Genomic DNA, 21,003 nt, shown 5'->3' on the forward strand with positions numbered 1-21,003 from the left:
TGTTTTCATTATCATTTGTTGACATGATGCTTTTTATTTCTTCTTTGATCTCTCTGGTAACCCAGTCATTGTTTAATAGCATGCTGTTTAGTCTCCATGTGTTTGATTTTCTTAATTGTTTTTATTGTAGATGATTTCTAATTTTATGCCATTGTGACCTGAGAAGATGCTTGATATGATTTCTATCTTCTTGAATTTGAAGAGACTTTGCCTGTGTCACAATATATGGTCTGTCTATGAAAATGACCCATGTGCACTTGAGAAGAAAGTATATTCTGTGGATTTGGGGTGAAATGTTCTGAAGATGTCAATTAATTCCATCTGATCTAGTGTATCATTTAGGATTGATATTTCTTTGCTGATTTTTTGTTTAGAGGATTTGTCCAGCGGTGTTAGTGGGTATTAAAGTCCCCTACTAGGACTGTATTGCTGTCAATCTCTCCATTGATATCCTCCAGAAGAATTTTTATGTATTTGGGTGCTCCTCTATTGGGTGCATATATGTTTACCAGAGTTATATCCTCTTGTTGAATTGCTCCCTTTAGTATTATGAAGTGGCTTTCATTATCTCTTGTTATGTCCTTCACATTGAGATCTAATTTGTCAGATATAATTATTGCTATCCCAGCCTTTTTTTTTTTTTTTCATTTGCCTGAAACACCATTTTCCATCCCTTCACCATCAGTCTTTGTGAGTCCTTTTTTCTGAGGTGGGTCTCCTGTAGATAGCAGATAAATGGGTCATGTTTTCTTATCTACTCAGTTACCCTATGTCTTTTGATTGGGGCATTTAATCCATTTACATTTAAAGTTATTATTGATAGGTACGTGTTTGTCACCATTTTATTTCTTTACCCATGTGTTCCTTCTTCCCTTCCTATTTCTTCTTTTTACAGCAGACCCTTTAGCATTTCTTACATTGCTTGTTTGGTGGTAATAAACTCCCTTAGTCCTTTTTTGTCTGTGAAGCTCCTGATTTCACCCTCAATTTTGATTGATAGCCTTGCTGGGTACAGTATTCTTGGATTCAGAGCCTTTCTTTGCATGACTTTGTATATTTCATTCCGTTCCCTTCTGGCCTGATGTGTTTCTGTTGAGAAATCAGTGGCTAGTCTGATGGGGGATCCTTTGTATGTAACTTCCTGTCTCTCTTTGGCCGCTTTTAAGATTCTTACTTTGTTGTTGGTGTTTTCCAATTTAATTATAATGTGCCCTGGAGTCGGTCTTTTGGTGTTCATTATATTTGGGACTCTGTGAGCTTCTTGGACTTGTGTGAGTTTTTTCTTCCCTATATCAGGGGAGTTTTCTGTCATTATTTCTTCAAACAGGTTTTCTATTCCATAGTCAGTTTCCTCTCCTTCTGGCACCCCTATTATGCAGATGTTGTTTTGTTTCGTGTTGTCTCAAAGTTCCCTTAGGCTCTCCTCCTGCTTTTTAATATTTTTTTTCTAGAAGCTGCTCTACTTGGGTGTTTTTTTCTACCTTGTCTTCTAGCTCACTGATGCGGTCCTCTGCTTCTTCTAGTCTACTATTGATGCTTTCTATTGAGTTATTTATTGCAATGATGTCATTTTTAATTTCTTCTTGGTTCTTCTTCATTTCCTCTTGGTTCTTGCACATATTGTTGAATTTGTCTTCCAAGGTTTTCAGCAACCTTATGACCATTTCTCTGAATTCTTTCTCTAACAGGTTGCTTGCCTCCACTTCGTTTACTTCCTTTTCTGGTGATGCCTCCTTTTCTTTCATATGTGAACTGGAGTTCAGAGCAGTCGGGAGCTTTTGTCTCCCTCCTGATTGAGAAGCCTGCCATGTACTCAGTTGCCAGCCCTCTCCGCATGCACGCCTCCGTACCTCTGCCTTCCACAGCTCCTGTATATCTCAGTGTGCTTTTCTCTTTCCTTCTAGTTGTAGAATTTCCACTCAGCCAGCCTTCCTGTGGTTCTGGATGATGTCCGTTTTGTCTTTTAGTTGTAGTTTTGAAGTGGTTGTGTGAGGCAGCAGTTTAGGTGTTTACCTATGCTGCCATCTTGGTTTCTCCTGCCTTGGATTCTGTAAGACAAACTGGCTTTTCTTTTTCCTGTTCTAGCCACTCTCGTTAGGCACCAAAGTTGTGCTTCCTCTCCTTTGTTCGTATACTATTGATAGCTTTATTTATGCCTTTATTTCTAATGATATAGTTCTGAAAAGAAGGGGAGAAGAAATAGATTTGTGGTCAGTCCAAAAGTCTCAAATGTGTAAGTTATAACTCAAAATTAGAACCTATATTTAAAGTTTAAAGTTTTAATTCAATGAAGTTAATAATATTAATTCAGAGAATATTTTGGTTATACCTATAGTTAGCATACTACACTTTTCTACTAACGTCTAGTTAAGAATTGTATTCAAAACATGCATTTTGTCAGATTGTCCCATTTCTGTGCAACATAGATGAAGCAGTTTTCATTAATGCATAAAGTGTTAGAAAATTTAGGTTAATTAAATTTATTAATTCTTAATATTGAAAACTTGTGAAAAAGTAGAGAGAAAACAGTAAACTTCCGCTTTATTTTTTAATGGGTTAACATGAAGGACTTGGCAGAATTTCAACAGGTACTTGACTTGACATTAAGATTTGGGTTGAAACTTACTAGATTTTTAGGGTGGTTACTTTTCCAGTCGTTGCTATTAAACTTTCCTAAGGAACCCCTTCCCTTTCTTGAAAAGCTTGTAAAAGTCCATCTATTCTGCCATTTGTGCTGAATGAATGAAGATACAGTAGGATTTTTTGTCTCTGTGTATTCTAGTGACCAACTGAAATACTATGAACACTCTATTGTTGATAGCATTTTGGCTTTTTGAATTTTTCTTTTTTTTTTAGTATTTGCATTTTTTATCTGTTTTTCTGTGTAGGTTATTGAGGTTTTTCTGTGTAGTAATAATAAGGTTTTAACCTTAAAGAACAATTGTTTTACATTTTCAAGCAAGATGAGGGGAAAGTAACCTTCTGGCAGCCAATATATCCAGGCATTGCTAGGAGGGTTAATCTGCCGCCCTAGTGGGTCCTAGATACTTGGACTGGAAAGTTTGAATATTTGGAAGTAGACCTGGACTGATGGGGAAGTGCTCAGTGTTCCTTTGGTTGGATCAACCAGTAGACTGTAAATTATTGATTTACTAAATGAACTCACATAGACCTGTGAGCCCATGTCTGATTAAAAATTTGCAGTGTTTTAGCACTATTTTCAAATAGAAAACAATGTATGTTTATAATAGAAAAAATCTTAAATAAAGGAAAATGGGAGAAAATATCACCCAAAGTTTTACCAACTAGTCTATATTTTGGTACATTGTTTCCTATTCTTTTACTCCCCTATATATAGGTTTCTGGCCATAATTGACTTTATTATGGTGCATTATATGCCATACTACACCTGTATAGTAGTAAACCTTCTATCCTATCTAATAAAAGAGAAACATGCAAATTGACCGTACCTCCGCTACACTGTCAGCCAATAGGAGTGAGTATGCAAATTAACCCAACCAAGATGGCAAGGCTCATAGCGGCCAGGTGGCACTGGGGCTGCCAGGGTGGGTGGGAGACACAAACCCACAGGGAGGCCAGCACCCAGCAGCCCCAAGCCCCGCCATGGCCGCGCTGGGGCTGCAGGGGGCAGGATTAGAGACACAAACCAGCAGGGAGGTCAGCATTCAGCAGCCCCAAGCCCCGCCACCATGGTGCTGGGGCTGGGGAGTGCCGGATTGGAGACACAAACCCGCAGGCCTGGCACCCAGCAGCCCCAAGGCCCGAGGCGGAGGCACTGGGGCTGCTGGGGGGATTGGAGGGGACAGCGGAGATACAAACCTGCAAGAAACCTGTGGAAAGGGAGATAAACTATCATAACTTTATCTCCCTTTCCACAAGATGAGAAAACTGCCCCTGGATTATTTAGTGATGTGGCCCACACCTTTCTACAAACACAAGGTATGTTATGACCGCTCCCAGGAAGGTCTGGTCAGAATACCGTCTCCAGGGAATAATGCTACTGTGGCAAATTATCTAAGAGAGGAAACAAGCTTTTGTTGGGTTTATTCTGAAGGTCAGAGAACATACCACCCCAACATATGCTGTGTTGTTATATTGATGATCTTGACCTGCAGATGCTTGAAAAACAGCAAATGCATGCAGAGGATTTCACTGAAGTCTCCTGATCTGCCTAAAATTGGACCCCCCTAAAGGAGCTTAAATGTCATAGGTCCCCTTGATGGGAGAAGTGTCATCAGGCAGAGAAGACTGACTCCTGTCACAGGATAGGAGAGTAGAAGTTGACATAACACCCAAACTTTGTTACAAACTATTTCCCCCCATCCCATTCATCTTTCCTAAAAATCGTTTACTCTCCTCTAAGGGGCCTACATCTCCCTTCCCCTTTCCCTAGAAAGAAGGTATTTAAATCTGCATTCTAAGCCACCTTGGGGAGTTACTCATTTTTCCCTGGGATCTCCCACATATACATGAGGTACACATGTTAATGAACTTTTGTTTTTCTCTTGGTGATCTGTCTTTCATTACAAGGGCCTCCACTAAGTACTCAGAAAGGTAGAGGAAAACTATTTTTCCTCCTCCATAATTCTATCTCGGGAAATCAAGTCCCCAGCTGAACAATGAGGTTGGCTCAAGTACCAAGCAGTCTTGGCTGACGCGAGGGAAGCTTCTAGGGAGAAATCAATGATATTGGCATCAGAGTGGGATGGAGGGCACACGCATGGTTGCTGGTGGGCGTTCAAAGTGGTTCAACATTTTTGGAAGATGATTTGGCAAATTCGATAGAAATGTTCAAGGTACATCCAAGAGTCTTCTTCTAGGAATCACATCTGCTGAGATAAAGCACAAGCGTGTAAGCCCTGCTCAGAACCCAGGATGCTACTGCGGGCTCCCCTTCCATGATAGGAAAACCTGGGAACAACCTGCATTTTTAGGACAAGGTGGCATCTATACTAATAAAAGGGTAATATGCTAATTAGACTGGATCCACCAGACATCTTCTGGATGTCCGATGTCCTTCCGGATAAAGCTGGGGCCTGGCCAGGGGGAAGCTGCCCCGGTGTCAGGGAAGCCGCCCAAGTCCTGGTCCCGAGGCAGGGAAGCCGCCCGCGGTCCCGGGTGCCTGCCCGGGGAAAGCTGGCCTGGGTCCCGGGTGCCTGCAGCTTGCCAGAGGGAGGGAAGCCCAGGTCCTGGGTGCCTGCGGCCAGCCAGAGGAGGGAAGCCTGGGTCCCTGGTGCGGGGGCTGAGGCAGAGGCATTTAGGGGTGATCAGGCAGGTAGGCGAGCAGTTAGGGGCATCAGGCAGGCAGGCAGAGGCAGTTAGGGGCAAGCAGGCAGAGGCAGTTAGGGGCTATCAGGCAGGCAGGCAGGCAGGTGAGCGGTTAGGGGTGATCAGGCAGGCAGGCAGAGGCAGTTAGGGGTGATCAGGCAGACATGCAGAGGCAGTTAGGGGCAATCAGGCAGGCAGAGTGGTTAGGGGCAATCAGGCAGGCAGGTAGAGGCAGTTACGGGCAACCAGAAAGGCAGGCAGGCAAGCGGTTAGGAGCCAGCGGTCCTGGATTGCAAGAGGGATGTCTGACTGCCAGTTTAGGCCCGACTGGCAGTCGGACATCCCCCAAGGGGTCCCAGAGTGCAAGAGGGTGCAGGCTGGGCTGAGGGACCCCCCCCCACCCCCATGCATGAATTTCGTGCACCAGGCCTCTAGTCTATACTAATAACAGGGTAATATCCTAATTAGACTGAACATCTTCTGGACGACCTTCCAGATGTCCTTCTGGACATCCTTCACAACAAAACAATGTTGGAGGGGCCAAGGCAGAGGAGGTTAGAGGTGATCAGGCAGGCAGGGAAGAGCAGTTAGGGGGACCAGGCCAGCAGGGGAGAGCAGTTAGGGCAAACAGGCTGTCAGGGGAGAGCAGTTAGGGGGATCAGGCTGGCAGGCAGGTGAGCAGCTAGGAGCCAGAGGTCCTGAGGGGTCCCAGATTGGAGAGAGTGCAGGCAGAGCTGAGGGGACCCCCTTCCTATGCACGAATTTCATGCACCGGGCTTCTAGTTTAGAATAAAATCATTTAAATGTGTTTTCATACTGTGTGCTGTATTTGTTTTTTTGAAATCCTAAAAGTAAATTATATGTTAAATACATGGCTAAAGGTACCTATCTGAATTTTAGCTATAATTAAAACATTTCTAGCTTGACAGAGAATTTATTTCTCCATATAGCGATTCATTTCGCTGGTCCTGTGGTTCATATGATCCCCTGACCTTTCCTCCCCCAGCATTTGGACACCCTTAAAGGAGGAACAAGGAGCCCAGAGAATAGCCTCATACAACTCCCATGCAAGCCCTTGCACCCTGACTCGTTTAACATGTTAAGCGCCCAGCCTGTTTTGCCTTCCAAACAGAAAGTATAGTGTCAGTCACCTGTGACTGACAGGACACAATGTGTTAAGCATTAAGCCCTGAGGACAAAGAGGTTCTGGCATGAATCAAACAATCTTAGGAACAAAGCTTCGGTTTTGTTGACCACAGAGACAGAGTTGTGGTCAAAGTAGAGGTACTATCTAGGCCTCATTTGGTTTCAGATTCAGGCCCAGCTTAGGTCCCCTAAGACCTTCCCTAAAATTTCCGCCTTTTGATAAAAGCCCTTAAGATGAAGGACCCAGTACCTGTGCTCTCTCCCTTGAGCATGCCTGTAGCTTTCCCCGCCCTCTTCTCAGGTGCTCTCACTCTGGAGCATGCCCATGCCTTCCCCCTCTGTTCCCCCAGGAGTGAATATTCTTCCTTTCTTTCTTCTAAGTTCCAAGGCCCCTTCTTCTGCCTCTGTAACTTGTTTGTTGGGCCCACGCAGCCAAGCTGGCTCAGTTCCACCTCTGTGACTTTCTAAATATACTTTCTCTTATAATTTGAGTTCTTGGCTCTAAATTCTTTCTCAGCCAAACTCGAGGACAAAGGTCAAACATCTGGTGCCATTTTTGCCACTAACAAATGAATATTAAAGACACTACTATTACTTTCAACTCCTTACGGAGACTGGGATTAGTTACTGGTTTTACCTAAGAGCATTTTCCTAACATATGTTAGGCTATTTTCATATTTCATTATTGCTGTATTCTAGGGCTCTTTACAATTCAATGGAAACTTTTAAAAGACATGAATATTTCTAAAGTGTTTTAAAGCGAATTAATTCTTTAGAGAAGTGGTTCTCAACCTTTCTAATGCCGCAACCCTTTAATACAGTTCCTCATGTTGTGGTGACCCCCAACCATAAAATTATTTTCGTTGCTACTTCATAACTGTAATTTTGCTACTGTTATGAATCGTAATGTAAATATCTGTGTTTTACGATAGTCTTAGGCGACCCTGCTAGTGGTTCTCAACCTGTGGGTCATGACCCACAGGTTGAGAACTGCTGCTGTAGAGCCCAGGACCATCGGAAAACACAGATATTTACATTATGATTCATAACAGTAGCAAAATTACAGTTATGAAGTAGCAACGAAAATAATTTTATGGTTGGGGGTCACCACAACATGAGGAACTGTATTAAAGGGTCGCGGCATTAGAAAGGTTGAGAACCACTGCTCTAGAGGGCCTCAAAAAGTTACTGTCATCTCTCTGACACCACTGCAGGCTAATTCTAATTTGTATCTGTAGTAGGATTTACCTTCCAGTTGCAATTGATTTAGATAATTGGTCAAACACTTGTTGAACTCCTAATTTGCCCCAGATTCTGTGCTCAGCAGTTGGAGGTAGAAGAGGAGGGAAGTCCTGCCTTCCCTAGAGAAGCCCACTTTTTATGAGGGGGATGTCTGGTAGCAGTTGATAACATGTAACAAGTAGTAACTCAGGTGTGTAAAAGTAGAGAAAGGGAGAAGTTATGTAGTATGGCTGCTGGCAGAGGTGTCCTAGTGGTAGATGGGAAGTGGGGTTAACCTTCCTGGGAAAAGGAGGAAGAAAAAGGCCTGGTGGTCAGAGAAAGCAGCATGAGTGAGGCAGGGTCCTGTAAGTATCATGTAGCTTAGGGAGTAGAATTCTTAATATCATGGAAAGTATTCTCTGAGGTTCTCTTTGGAGTAATGTAATGATAGTCTTATTTCAACATGAAGGGAGAGTTAAATTATCAGAGTTGTTTGATCTGTTTTTGAATGTGAGAGAATCTTAAACAATACTGTTTAATCCTCTAGGTAAGAAAACTGAGGCCCAGAGAGACCTCTGGTCCCTAACTTGTGAGCCACAGGCCAGCCCCAGCGCACACTCACCTCTGCCTCAGATACATGTGTTTTGTCACACTGTCTCCTGAACTAATATTTCTTATTGACTTTCATGTACTTCCATAAAATGCTCTTGCTTCAATATTATAGAAGGCAGTATGTCTTAATGTAGAAAATAAATAGTAGAAATAGAAATCTCGACAGTTTTCTTTCTTAGGGAAAAAAACAACACTGAAATCTTATTTTAAATTAGAGGCCCGGTGCATGAAATTCGTGCATGGGGTGTGTGTCCCTCAGCCCAGCCTGCACCTTCTCTAATCTGGGACCCCTCGAGGGATGCCCAACTGCCCATTTAGGCCGGATGGATCACGCCTAAATGGGCAGTCGGACATTTCTCTCACAATCCAGGACTGCTGGCTCCCAACTGCTTGCCTGCCTGCCTTCCTCATTGCCCCTAACCACTTCTGCCTGCCAGCCTGATCACCCCCCAATCACTCCCCTGCCAGCTTGATTGATGCCTAACTGCTCCCCTGCCAGCCTGTTTGCCCCTAACTGCCCTCCCTTGCAGGCCTGGTCACCTCTAACTGCCCTTCCCTGCAGGCCTGGTCACCTCTAACTGCCCTACCCCTGCAGGCCTGGTCCCTCCCCAACTGCCCTTCCCTGCAGTCCCGGTCGCCCCCAACTTCCCTCCTCTGCCAGCCTGGTCACCCCTAACTGCCCTCCCCTGCAGGCTTGATCACCCACAACTGCCTTCCCTTGCAAGCCTGTTCCCTCCCAACTGCCCTCCCCTGCTGGCCATCTAGTGGCGGCCATCTTGTGTCCACATGGGGGCAGCCATCTTGTGTGTTGGAGTGATGGTCATATTGCATACTCTTTTATTAGATAGGATAGAGGCCTGGTGCATGGGTGGGGGCCAGCTGGTTTGCCCTACAGGGTGTCCCGGATCAGGGTGGGGGTTCCCTTGGGGCGTGGGGTGGCCTGGGTGAGGGGCCTGGTTTGCAGGCCGGCCATGCCCCCAAGTGACCCAAGCAGAGGCCCTGGTATCTGGAATTTATTTATCTTCTATAATTGAAACTTTGTAGCCTTGAGCAGAGCCAAGCCTCCTGCTTGCTCCATGGCTGCAGCCATTTTTGTTGGGATTTATTTATCTTCTATAATTGAAACTTTGTAGCCTTGAGTGGAGGCCTGGGTCCACCAGGGTGTGCGAAAAGCTTGGCTTCCTCCATTGCTGGGGGAAACCCAAGCCTCCTGCTGGCTCCGTGGCCGCAGCCATCTTGGTTGGGTTAATTTGCATACTCACTCCTGATTGGCTGGTGGGCATGGCTTGTGGGTGTAGTGGAGTGATGGTTAATTTGCATATTACTCTTTTATTTGATAGGATGTTTTACATTCTTATAAAGGGAATTTATCATAGGTGTTTGCCAAGTTGGATTATAGGTAGTATGTCAAGGGCAGAGTTTTATGATCCCTTCCTCAATTATCATTGTTGGAAGTTAGAGCATGTAATGGGTTTACCGTAGAGCTGCACATGGTATTGCACTAAAGCAGTTCAGAGTATGAGAACAATTGTAATGCTTAATTGTTTGACATTTTAACCAAGGAAAAACGTACTTTTATAGGTTTAACTTACTGTGATATTTTCTTCTATTACTCTCCCCCTTCAGGTGTCTCCTCGTCACCGTAGGGAAAAGTACAGCTCATGTGCTACTTTATATGTTGATAGCACTTTTTGTCAGCCTGATCTGAGAATCACCGTGCAGTGGTGAGTACAAATAGGGGAGAGACCCCTTATCCTGCCCATATGTACTTTCATTTGATCATCCTTTTCAGTGCTCAGGTTAAAAACTGGTGTCAATTACATATTGATTTCCACTTCCATTTTAATCTTAGAGTGGATGGAAGAAGGGAAACACACTTAAAAATTTAAAAATCCCCCCAAAAGTATTTATCTTTACTTGAGGCATTACTGCTTCTGAGACATTGTTGAACACGATGAAAGGAGAGGTGTGTTTTGCTGAATGTTTTGGAATAAAGTATTTCTTCATGAGAAATGGGCCTGGAACCATGTGTACTGCCCTGGAAGCTGCTCTAGGAAGAAGGGACAGCGTGTCCCCTACTGGCAGCAGAGTGTATCTGCATTTACAGCTCATTGGATTGTGTCAGATTTCCCCCATCGTACTTTCTTTATTCCTGCACTATTTCTATATTGCAATGCACTCTCCTTCCAGGAAAAATGCATCAAACCAGCCTTAAGGAACAACTTTTCAAGATAATTTCTTTGAAATTTGTTCAACTGAGGTTTTAATTTTATAGATGTATTAAATTTAGTTATGTATATATGTATAGATATATAAACACATCTTCAAGACACTATATTGATCCATATCTAACAAAATTAAAGCAGAAAATCATGAGAGAGGTGAAGTTTTGGAAACATAGTCACAGTCAGGTTTACATTTAAGCAAACATAATAGTGTCATGATGATGAAAACTATTCATTAAATTCTGTGAGTTCATAGTCCACAATTGGAGAGTTTAAAAAAACATCCTAATCTGAAACCTTCAAGCTTATTTAAGAGAAAAATAAAATCAAACTTTGATGTAGAGCTTCCTGAATCCCATTGAGGTTGTCCAAGGATCATTATCAGTGTCTCCCTGGGATGTGAGGGTTGACTTTCCAGAACTCAGTTTGGGAAATGCTACCTAAAAACACTAATATCCTCATTCCTAATTTTATTTTTCAGTCCTAAAATATAATTTATTTATAAATTTAATTTTGTTGGTATTGTACCAACTTTTTGGCTAATTAAATTTTCAGTAACTTCTACTTTAATTAAAAACAGCCAGTTCACAATCATAATAATGTGAATTTCTTCTCTCATAACAACAGTTGAGATCAAATTGTGTCTCAGCAAAAATTGAGCCCATCTATCTCTAAAGTCCTGAGCTTTGGCACCTATCTAACAATCACTGTCTTCTTCTTCAGTCTGGCCATTAATTCTGGGAGTTAAAAAAAACAGTCCTTTCTGGCTGCATTCCATAGCTTCTTTTGAGTTCAGAAGAGTCTTACGTTACAGTATATAATTCAAAACTAGTTTTGAAGATTAACCTTGCTCAGACAAGTGCGTGTTATGCTTTTTCCCTCCAAATTCGTCTAATTTTTGAAGACCAGTAAGTTTTTATTTGTTCTCATCAGGTTTTGAAAATGATCATTCAGTACATTTACTATTGGTAAAATAAAGGTTTTCTGAGAATATTAATAGAGCTAATTGGCCCTTAGGAATGGTTTTGAAAAAAATGTTTATTGTGGGGTAATAGTGCATTGTTCTCAATGGGACGAGTGAGCCTTATTAGAATCACATATGCAACTTTTATCTAAATGTGTCTCTAAACACATGCATTCCATTTCTCTTCCCCCAAAACACTCTCTCACTCTCATAAGCCTTCTGATAAGCTGAGGAAAGATGGAAGGCATCTTTATGTGGAGAAAAGCATCTATGATGATGTTGATTTTAACCCTAATTCATGTGTTCTCAAACTTTGGTGCACTTTGCAATCACCTGAGAAGCTTTCAAAACTACCCAGGTCATTATGCTAAATGAAATAAGCCAGGCAGAGAAAGATAATTATCACATGATCTCACTCATTTATGGAATATAATGAACAACATAAACTGATGAACAAAAATAGATTTAGGGACAGAGAAACATCGATCAGACCATTAAATCTCAGAGGGAAGGTAGGGGAGGGTGGGGGTAAGGGGGAGAGATCAACCAAAGGACTTATATGCATGCATATAAGCCTAACCAATGGACACAGACAACAGGGGGGTGAGGGCATGAGGGGGGAGGTTAGGGGGGTTAATGGGGGAATAAGGACACATATGTAACACCGTAATCAATAAAGAAATTAAAAAAAAAAAAAAACACCAGGTCATACCCAATGCCAGATGAATCAGATCAACTCACGGTGGTAGAAGGCAGTTTGTCAAACTCCTCTGATGATCCCAATGCACATCCAAGCCTGGGAACCAAGCTGTCTGGTTAGAGGGTAGGAGGAAGAGAACTGCTTCTCACTCTTGGTGGGACCTTGAGGAAGTCAATTTTAAGCCTTGGTTACCTTCTCTGTAAAATGGGTTGTTGAATTAAATATCACCACAAGTTCATTGGCTCTTTTCAGTTTCTATATTTCAAATTCTGTGATTTTAAAATCAATTTTAAGATGAAACTGTTTGAAGCACTATACAAGTACCCATCTTTGATGCTAACAATGCTATAGGCCTTTTTAGAAGTGCTAATATCATATACCTGCTGAGGTGTTTCCGCATCTAGAAGGTTTCAGTAATCTGGAGAAGAGGCTGCAAGTAAATTAAATAAACTAGACATGAAATATAAATTTGGGAGGCATTTTTTCGGGGGAGCCAGGGAAGGCTTAGCTTATTAGCTGAATTCCCTGAGTCTCTGGACACTTAGCTTTTTATTAACACATTTTTCCCTATAGCAAAGCAGATGTACATATTAAAGGTAAGGTTTGGTAAACAGTAGATTATCAGGTTGAGAGAACTGCCTTCAGCTGTTCCAGCAGCAGGTAATAACATTCAGATTTTCAGCCCTGCTGAAAGAGTCCATTCAACTTTTTGAGGACTTCTCACATTTATTATGACCCTGCTGGAATTAGCCTCCAGCATAACCCCCTTCTTTGATTTGATAAATTTAACAAGAATGTATGCCATTTGCAGAGCTTGGGTCCTTTTAAGGTTTTTAAATTCAATGGAAAGGATAGAGTTCTCTCATGTCCCTTTAAATTGCTGCCAGGCATCAAAGGAATCAGTCTGCAGTAAGCTCCTTTCTGGGCCAACAGTTCTTTGAGTCCCCTTCCCAATCACTGTCTCCTGTGACATGATAGCAATGATATTCCAGTTCTGGATGGTGGACAAATGGCAATGCAGGTCTGACCTTCTATGGCTTGGTCCTGGGCAACCTGCAGCAATGCACAACTGCTGACTGCTAGCATGGCAAGGCATCTTCACCATCTCCATCTCTGAACTGTTTCTCCTTTGTCTCCTCAGCATGTTACTTGGGGCCACTGCTATTCTGTGGATGGAGTAGTCTGGTTAGTTCCTTTCTTGGACCCATTGTTGCAGGAATCCCTATGGGCTTGGAGGAGTTTTCTGGAAATATATAAGCATGTTCTTGACCAAAGATTAACTCTACCAGACCATTGTACCGATTTTTCGGTAATTTCCAAATCTGCCGCTATACCGCTGTACCTAATTTTTGGTACTTTGCCTATTATGTGAAAAAAAAATGCGTCACAAACTAAAAATAACCAACCAATCGTGGTCAAACCTCATGGTTAGCCATTGCAAATGTCTGCCGCCATGTGTTTGAATTGCTCAGGAGCCCAGGTATAGGGGACAGTTAGGTTTAGGGCCTCAGGTCTGGTAGGGTTAATAAAGGAATCCTTTTTATAAACTAGACTTGGGATCTCTTTATTTTGCCCAAACCATTTTCCTTTGGCTTATTCTGACACCATATGTCTTGCCATCAGCATTACAAGTGAAAAATAATTTTAAAGTAAAAATTTTAAGTACTTAAGCCTTGATATACTTTACTTACAGAATATTTCTCTACTATTCCCCCTTTTTGTTTTAAATAATATCAAGAGGCTTTTGGAAATCTTGCAATGCAGTCTTGATAACTTTTAATTCAATTTTTTGCACAGAAATTTGTCTGCTCTGGATTTATTGCATGTTAAGCAGCTTTATTGTGAGATGAATCATAAGTAAAAAAATTAATGTTCTAGGAATAGTTTCCTGCCTAGTACAACTAAGTTCCCTTGAATATTCACTTATTTCAACTTGCCAATTTAAATCAATTATTTTCTAACTTCATCTGTTCTTGGGTGTGGACAGTAAATAACACTAATTGAATTTCTGCTACTAGTCTTTGAGTATAGCCACATAAGCTTTGTTTAGAGAGACAAAAACACAAATTACTTACTGTTCTTTTTGAGGCCTAATACATTGATTTTTAATTACAGTTTTCCAGACATTTGAAGGAAACCTCCCTTTATTTCCTCCCAGAGTAATTTCTAGGCCACATTTAGAGAGTTTCTTTTAAAAACCTTTTTCTTTCTTTTACACCAAGCAACCTACCTGGTTGCTTTTCAGGTGCTGGCTGATGTGGCCGTACCTATATATTAAGTGACTCTCTTTTTGTTCATGGTGACTTTATTTATGATCAGATTTAATGCTTGAATAATAACCTTCAGTTTACCCTGTAAATATTAGCAGAAGGGATTTAATTTTTTTAAATTTCTTCTTTTTATTAAGCTTAAAATTTGCTTTTAAACAGTATTCTTTTTGGCTACTGCTCATTTGCACACATAGGGGGATTATGGGAAGTCTCAGTAACTTTTTCAGAGAATGATGATATGCAAATTTTTACTTTGGCTTTTGTTAAATCTAATTGCTTATAAAGATATTAGCTTCTCATTTAATTGAAATTATATGAGACCATTGTTATAATTTAAAAAGCTAATTTATTAAGTAATTAAAGTAGATATCTTTATTGAAAAAGCAAACTTAGATATTTGACCTATGAAGTATAAATGACGTACCATCCCCCTAGCCTATCTGAAGTGCAGGCTGCCAGATGGCTTTCTGTCTTTTAAAATTTCATTGCTTTTGTTTTTTAAAATTCCGCTGCTAAAGAAATCTTGCCCTCCCTTAGAGGTTAAAATCTTCATACAATTTAAAATATACGTATATAAATAAAATATATTTATTAATTTTTATTTGAAAAAGCTTTCCATTTGATTTCAAGTCTATCAGATCAGTCTATTTCAAAATTATTTCTTTTAAGAAGAGAGAATGAATCTTTGAATCACTCCAGGCATCTGGAATGCTTCAAAAGCCATCCATCGGTTTAGGTCCTGAAATTTAACTTAGAAAGACCATCCTATATAATAAAAGCCTAATATGTTAACTGTCCAGTCATCCGGTCGGCCATTCAACCAATCAAAGCATAATATGCTAATGATATGCTAAGGCAACTCAACTGCTCGCTATGACATGCACTGACCACCAGGGGGAAGATACGCTGAACAGTAGGTTAGCTAACTGCTGGGGTCCAGCCTATCAGGACTGAACCAGATGGGCTGAACATGCCCTGGAACCCTCCCGCGGTCCCTCCCCATCTGGCCAACCTCCCGTGTCCCTACCTGGCCCCAATTGTGCACTGTGGGGTCCCTCGACCTGCCCTGCACCTTCTCACAATCTGGGCGGAGGGATCCCCCCCACAAGTGCAGGAATTTTGTGCACTGGGCCTCTAGTCAAATGTGTGTGTGTGTGTGTGTGTGTGTGTGTGTGTGTGTGTACACACTAAAGATTATATTATATACTTTTTATAATTATTCTAAAAGATATTAATTAAATTTAAACTGGTTTTTATATTGAAAATTTGGTTGAGACCATAGAATCAATCATCTTTCTTTAATTAGACCATATAAAATATTATATCTTAGGTTGAAATTTTACCACACTTGGTACATCAATATATTTTAAACTACTATTTTCTCCAGAGAAAATACAAGAATTATTTTCTCAAAAATAAATTTTTATACTTTATGCATTTTGTAACCACAGCTATATGATTTCTCCTAACTTAATTTGAACTTTAAACTCTTAGAAGCCTTACATTTTAGCTGGAAAGTTAAATACTTAGCATTTCTTAGATTAGTAATAACTTTACTTTTTTAATGCAAGACATATTTAATTAATAGATTCAATTCTGTCTTCTAGATTTTTCATGCAAGGCAAACTCAGATTAACATTTTAGTATTTTGTCATTTCAAAATACCTATATATTCAACACGTTTTTTATTATTTAATTCAGTAAACTCCAAAGTTTTAAATTGCCAAAGGCTCTGGAAAACCATGTTTCTGGCTGGCAAAACAGGTTTGGCCTGGACACTTGATATAAAACTACCACATTTTTTCTGCTGGGGGAAGTGTGACCAGCCCAGCGCTCTCCTTCAACAAGGAGTGAACCCCACTATTAACATACCTGTAATTATAACTGACTACAAATTCTTTATCTTAGTTATATCCATGTTTCAACAATTTTGAGATTTTAAAGCCAATTATTATTATTGAAGGCATTTACTTTGGTAAATTCTGTTACAGAGATAATTTACTGATTTTCTGGTAGCCTTAATGTTAACTTTGGAATGCAGTCCATTATTATATAAAAACTATCCTTTATTATGGAAATAGCAATCTTGTTGCTTAAAACCTGCCTATATTATTTCCTTTTCTCCTTTGGTCATCTCTGCCATCTTTTTGAGGAAAAAAACAGCTTTGGGTTTTATTCTATAGCATCCGTAAAGAGATTAATCTTATCTCAAAACCTTGTCCAACATTGGACGGAGCACTCTTTTGTTTTAAGCTAGCTTTCTCTCTTTACAAGTACAAAAATCCCAGACGCATTTCTGAATTCTGTTAACTTTTTAAATGACAGACTGGGAAACAAAAATTATGGCAAAGATGAGACTCTTCCTAGCACACTGGGGAGTGGGCATCCATTTTACAGGATCACTACATGTCTCTCCACCCCCACATCGTGTTTGCTTTGGGAAATTTAGCAACTGACCTGGCTGCCCAGGTTTCCTTTTTTATTGAATTAAAGGCATGCCTAATAGAAAATGACAGATCAACAAGACTAAATAAATCAATGTTTTTTTTCTGAATCTTTTCCTATTCCGCTCTCCATGGCATTGACTAGCTTTTAAAGTTATTTTTGCTAAAATCTGCCAGTCCTAAGGTATCCTATGGTAATTTTTCAACAAAGCATTATAGAGTTTCCCTGTGAGAGTGTTAGCTCCACCCTCTCTAGATGCTCTCGACACCAGAAGCGGTGGATCCAGCGATTTTTAGAAATTACATACTTTTGACCCCCAATATGAATTAGGCATTTTGCAATTTGAACAAGAACCCACATAGTTAAAGATGACAACAGCACTCTTTTTCCTTGATTCTGATTTAAGGAAGTACCTTTTGACATTTTAATTTCTTTATCCTTGAGCATGGGAGCTAAAAATTTACAATGATATTTTTTCCTTTAAACCAAATTCTTCCCCATAATAGTCTGACTTGAAGCAAAAGACTTTTCCCACCCACTCTGTTTTACAAAATCCAAAGCTTGGTATGAGCTTTACTTGCAGTGAATCTCCCCACCTTTTCCAGTGATTAACTTTTTTTTTTTTTTTTCACTCAGACAAAATCTTCTCCAGACGTCCTTGTCTCAGGTGTCATTAATGCCAGGGTGTTTCCGCATCTAGAAGGGTTCAGGAATCTGGAGAAGGGACTGCGAGTAAATTCAATTAAACTAGACATGAAATATAAATTTGGGAGGCATTTTTTGGGGGAGCCAGGGAAGGCTTAGCTTTAGTAGCTGAGTTTCCCGAGTCTCTGGACTCCTTCCTAGCTTTTTATTAACACACTAGTAGCCCATTTGCAGGAAGAATCCTGCAAGCGGCCACTGCGGCTGCGTGCGCTGCCGCTGCCACCGTTGCGGCCGCCGCGCCTGCACCCACGAGCCGCTGCCGCCCTCCCCGCTCCGCCCCGCCCGGGCTTTCCCTCTGGCAGCCACCTTACTTTCCGCTTTTCCTCCCTCTTCCTTCTAAGTTGTCTTCAGTCTTCACTCCTCCCTCCCTCAGTGTATGCAAATTAACCGCCATCTTTGTTGGGTAATTTGCATACTCGCCCTGATTGGCTGGTGGGAGTGGCTTTGGCTGGTGGGCGTGGCTTGGGTGTAGCAAAGGTGCAGTCAATTTGCATATTACTATTTTATTAGGTAGGCTTTTTCCCTAGAGCAAAGCAGATATACATATTAAAGGTAAGGTTTGGTAAACAGTAGATTATCAGGTTGAGAGAACTGCCTTCAGCTGTTCCAGCAGCAGGAAATAGCATGCAGATTTTCAGCCCTGCTGAAAGAGTCCATTCCACCTTTTGCAGACTTCTAGCATTTATTATGACCCTGCTGGAATTAGCTTCCAGTATATAACCTATTTATAAAATTCAGATTCCCTTCCCTCATTTATTTTGAGCTTCATATTAGACACTGAGGGCAAAGAGGAAAAGCATGGAACTTAATCTACAGCACCCCTTTGTTTCATGTTACACAGCATCTGGGAATAACTTAGGGATATAGTAACTTACACAGTATCTGAGGACTTACATCTGCTCATTAAAATTATATTTAAAGTAATTTGGAAATAAATGTTATTGATATTGCACTGTGTATTACTTGCTGCATTGTTAGCACTACTAATTTTAGAATTGTTAGAACTATTGATTTTGTGGGTTCTAATATTTGCCATTAAATTTTCTAACAATTATGTAAAAGTGACTTTAAACAATTCTGTTTGGTAGAGAGCATTCTATTTACCTTTATGGAAATGACAGCCAATGGGTGGGCAGGTGGAAAAACTGCTGTATGGCTTAAATTGAAGCATGTGCACAAATAGATCTAACTTGTACAGGAGGAAAGGTTCTATGGGTAGAAGGGGAAATGACAGGAGAAGTGTTTAATAACTTATATATTATAATAATCACTAGAAACATGTCTTCTTACTGAACATTCCCTAGCATTTTGGTTTTCCTAATTTTGCTGAAAGACAGAGAAATAGCATAACGTGAAGAGTGCCCATGCGATACTGATCTGAATGAGGATTTCATGGCCATTGGGCAGGTGGGAAGGTTTTCCCCCACCACAACCCTTTTAAAACATGTCTTCAGCCCTGACATAAAGTCAACTGTTTTTCTTTTTTCCACAGCCTGGCATTAGCAGTATATTACCACATAAAGAACAGGTGAGTTTAAAACCTTTCTTGTTAATCTAGCTAATAAACTTACAAGATATAAAGTTAGTGTTAGGTTTTAACTATACACATTATTGGAGTAATCTATGGTGCTTTTATTACATTACTAAAGGACTGATGCATGAAACTCATGCAAGGGGCTTGGCCCTCACAGCCCTGGCTTGTCTGGGCCCTCACAGCCCTGGCTTAGTCCAGAAAGTCATTCAGAATGTTGTCTGGAAGGTCGTTCAGCCGTCTGGTCTAATTAGCATATTATGCTTTTATTATTATAGACTAGAAGCCCGGTGCACGAAATTCGTGCACGGCGGGGGGTTGTCCCTCAGCCCAGCCTGTACCCTCTTCAATCTGGGACTCCTGGAGGGATGTCCGACTGCCTATTTAGGCCTGATCCTGGTGGGATTGTGCCTAAATGGGCAGTCGGACATCCCTCTCACAATCCAGGACTGCTAGCTCCCAACTGCTTGCCTGCCTGCCTTCCTGATTGCCCCTAAACGCTTCTACCTGCCAGCCTGATCACCCCCTAACCACTCCGCTGCCAGCCTGGTTGATGCTTAACTGCTCCCCTGCCAGACTGTTTGCCCCCAACTTCCCTCCTCTGCCAGCCTGGTCACCCCTAACTGCCCTCTCCTGCAGGGTTGATCACCTCCAACTGCCCTCCCTTGCAGGCTGGGAGCCTCCCAACTGCCCTCCCCTGCTGGCCATCTTGTGGTGGCCATCTTGTGTCCACATGGGGGCAGGATCTTTGACCACATGGGGGCAGCTATATTGTGTGTTGCAGTGATGATCAATCTGCATATTACTCTTTTATTAGATAGGATAGAGGCCTGGTGCACGGGTGGGGGCCAGCTGGTTTGCCCTGAAGGGTGTCCCGGATCAGGGTGGGGTTCCCTTGGGGCATGGGGCAGCCTGAGCGAGGGGCCTGTGGTGGTTTGCAGGCTGGCCACGCCCCCTGGCAACCCAAGCGGAGGCCCTGGTATCTGGAATTTATTTACCTTCTATAATTGAAACTTTGTAGCCTGGAGCGGAGCCAAGCCTGGGGCTCCCTCTGGGGTGGCAGCCATTTCTGTGGCAGTTAATTCACCTTCTACAATTGAAACTTTGTAGCCTTAAGCGGGTGAGCCCGGCCAGGGTGTGCGGAAAGCTTTGCTTCCCCTGTTGCCGCCGGCAACCCTGGCCTGCTCTCTCAAGCTCCATTCTGCCGCCATTTGTTTGAATTTGTTTACCTTCTATTATTCAAATTTTGTAGCTTGAGTGGAGGCTTAGGCCTGCAACGGCTATGGAAAGGTTGGCTTCCTCTGTTACCTGGGAAACCTTGCTCTCTGTGGCTGTAGCCATCTTGGATGGGGTTAATTTGCATACTCACCCTGATTGGCTGGCGGGCGTGGCTTGGCTGGTGGGTGTGGTTTATGTAGCGGAGTGATGGTTAATTTGCATATCACCATTTTATTAGAGAGGATTGAAGCGAATCACTTGTTTTTGTCTTATGACTCTTAATGCTTAAGTTATTGAGGATCCCAAAGAAGGTTTGTTTATGTGGGCTATATTGATATTTACTGTATTAGAAATTAAAATTGAGAATTTAAAAATAAATCCCTGTATGTTGAAAAATGGTTTTTATAGCACTGTTGAAATTTTGGGCAGGATACTTCTTTGTTGTGGTGGATTGTCTTGTGCTTTACTGGATATTTAGCAGCTTCCCCAGCTTCTCCTCACTAGATGCCAATAGCACCCTCTTCCCAGGCCTCATTGTGACAGAAAACAAAGTCTCCTCCATGGCTGAATGTTTCCTGGGGGACTAAATTGCCCCTGATAGGGAGCCATAGCATTAACACAATTCTTTATAAAAGAGAATCATTTTCCACAACAAATAGGCCAAGTGGAAATTGTGT

General features: G+C 41.6%; 1 protein-coding gene across 1 annotated transcript in view; it reads left to right on the forward strand.

Moving 5' to 3' along the window:
• The window catches only part of LOC307105243 (cyclin-Y-like protein 1), a 123,248-nt gene that overhangs the window by 31,664 nt on the left and 70,581 nt on the right, over window positions 1–21,003 (forward strand). The window contains exons 4-5 of the mRNA XM_079780891.1: window positions 9,895–9,992; window positions 19,070–19,105. Of these exons, the coding sequence (XP_079637017.1) occupies window positions 9,895–9,992; window positions 19,070–19,105 (134 nt within the window). The remainder of the gene's footprint in view (window positions 1–9,894; window positions 9,993–19,069; window positions 19,106–21,003) is intronic.

The sequence above is a fragment of the Cnephaeus nilssonii genome, assembly GCF_951640355.1.
Source record: "Cnephaeus nilssonii genome assembly, chromosome: 1".
NCBI classification, from domain to species: Eukaryota; Metazoa; Chordata; class Mammalia; order Chiroptera; family Vespertilionidae; genus Cnephaeus; species Cnephaeus nilssonii.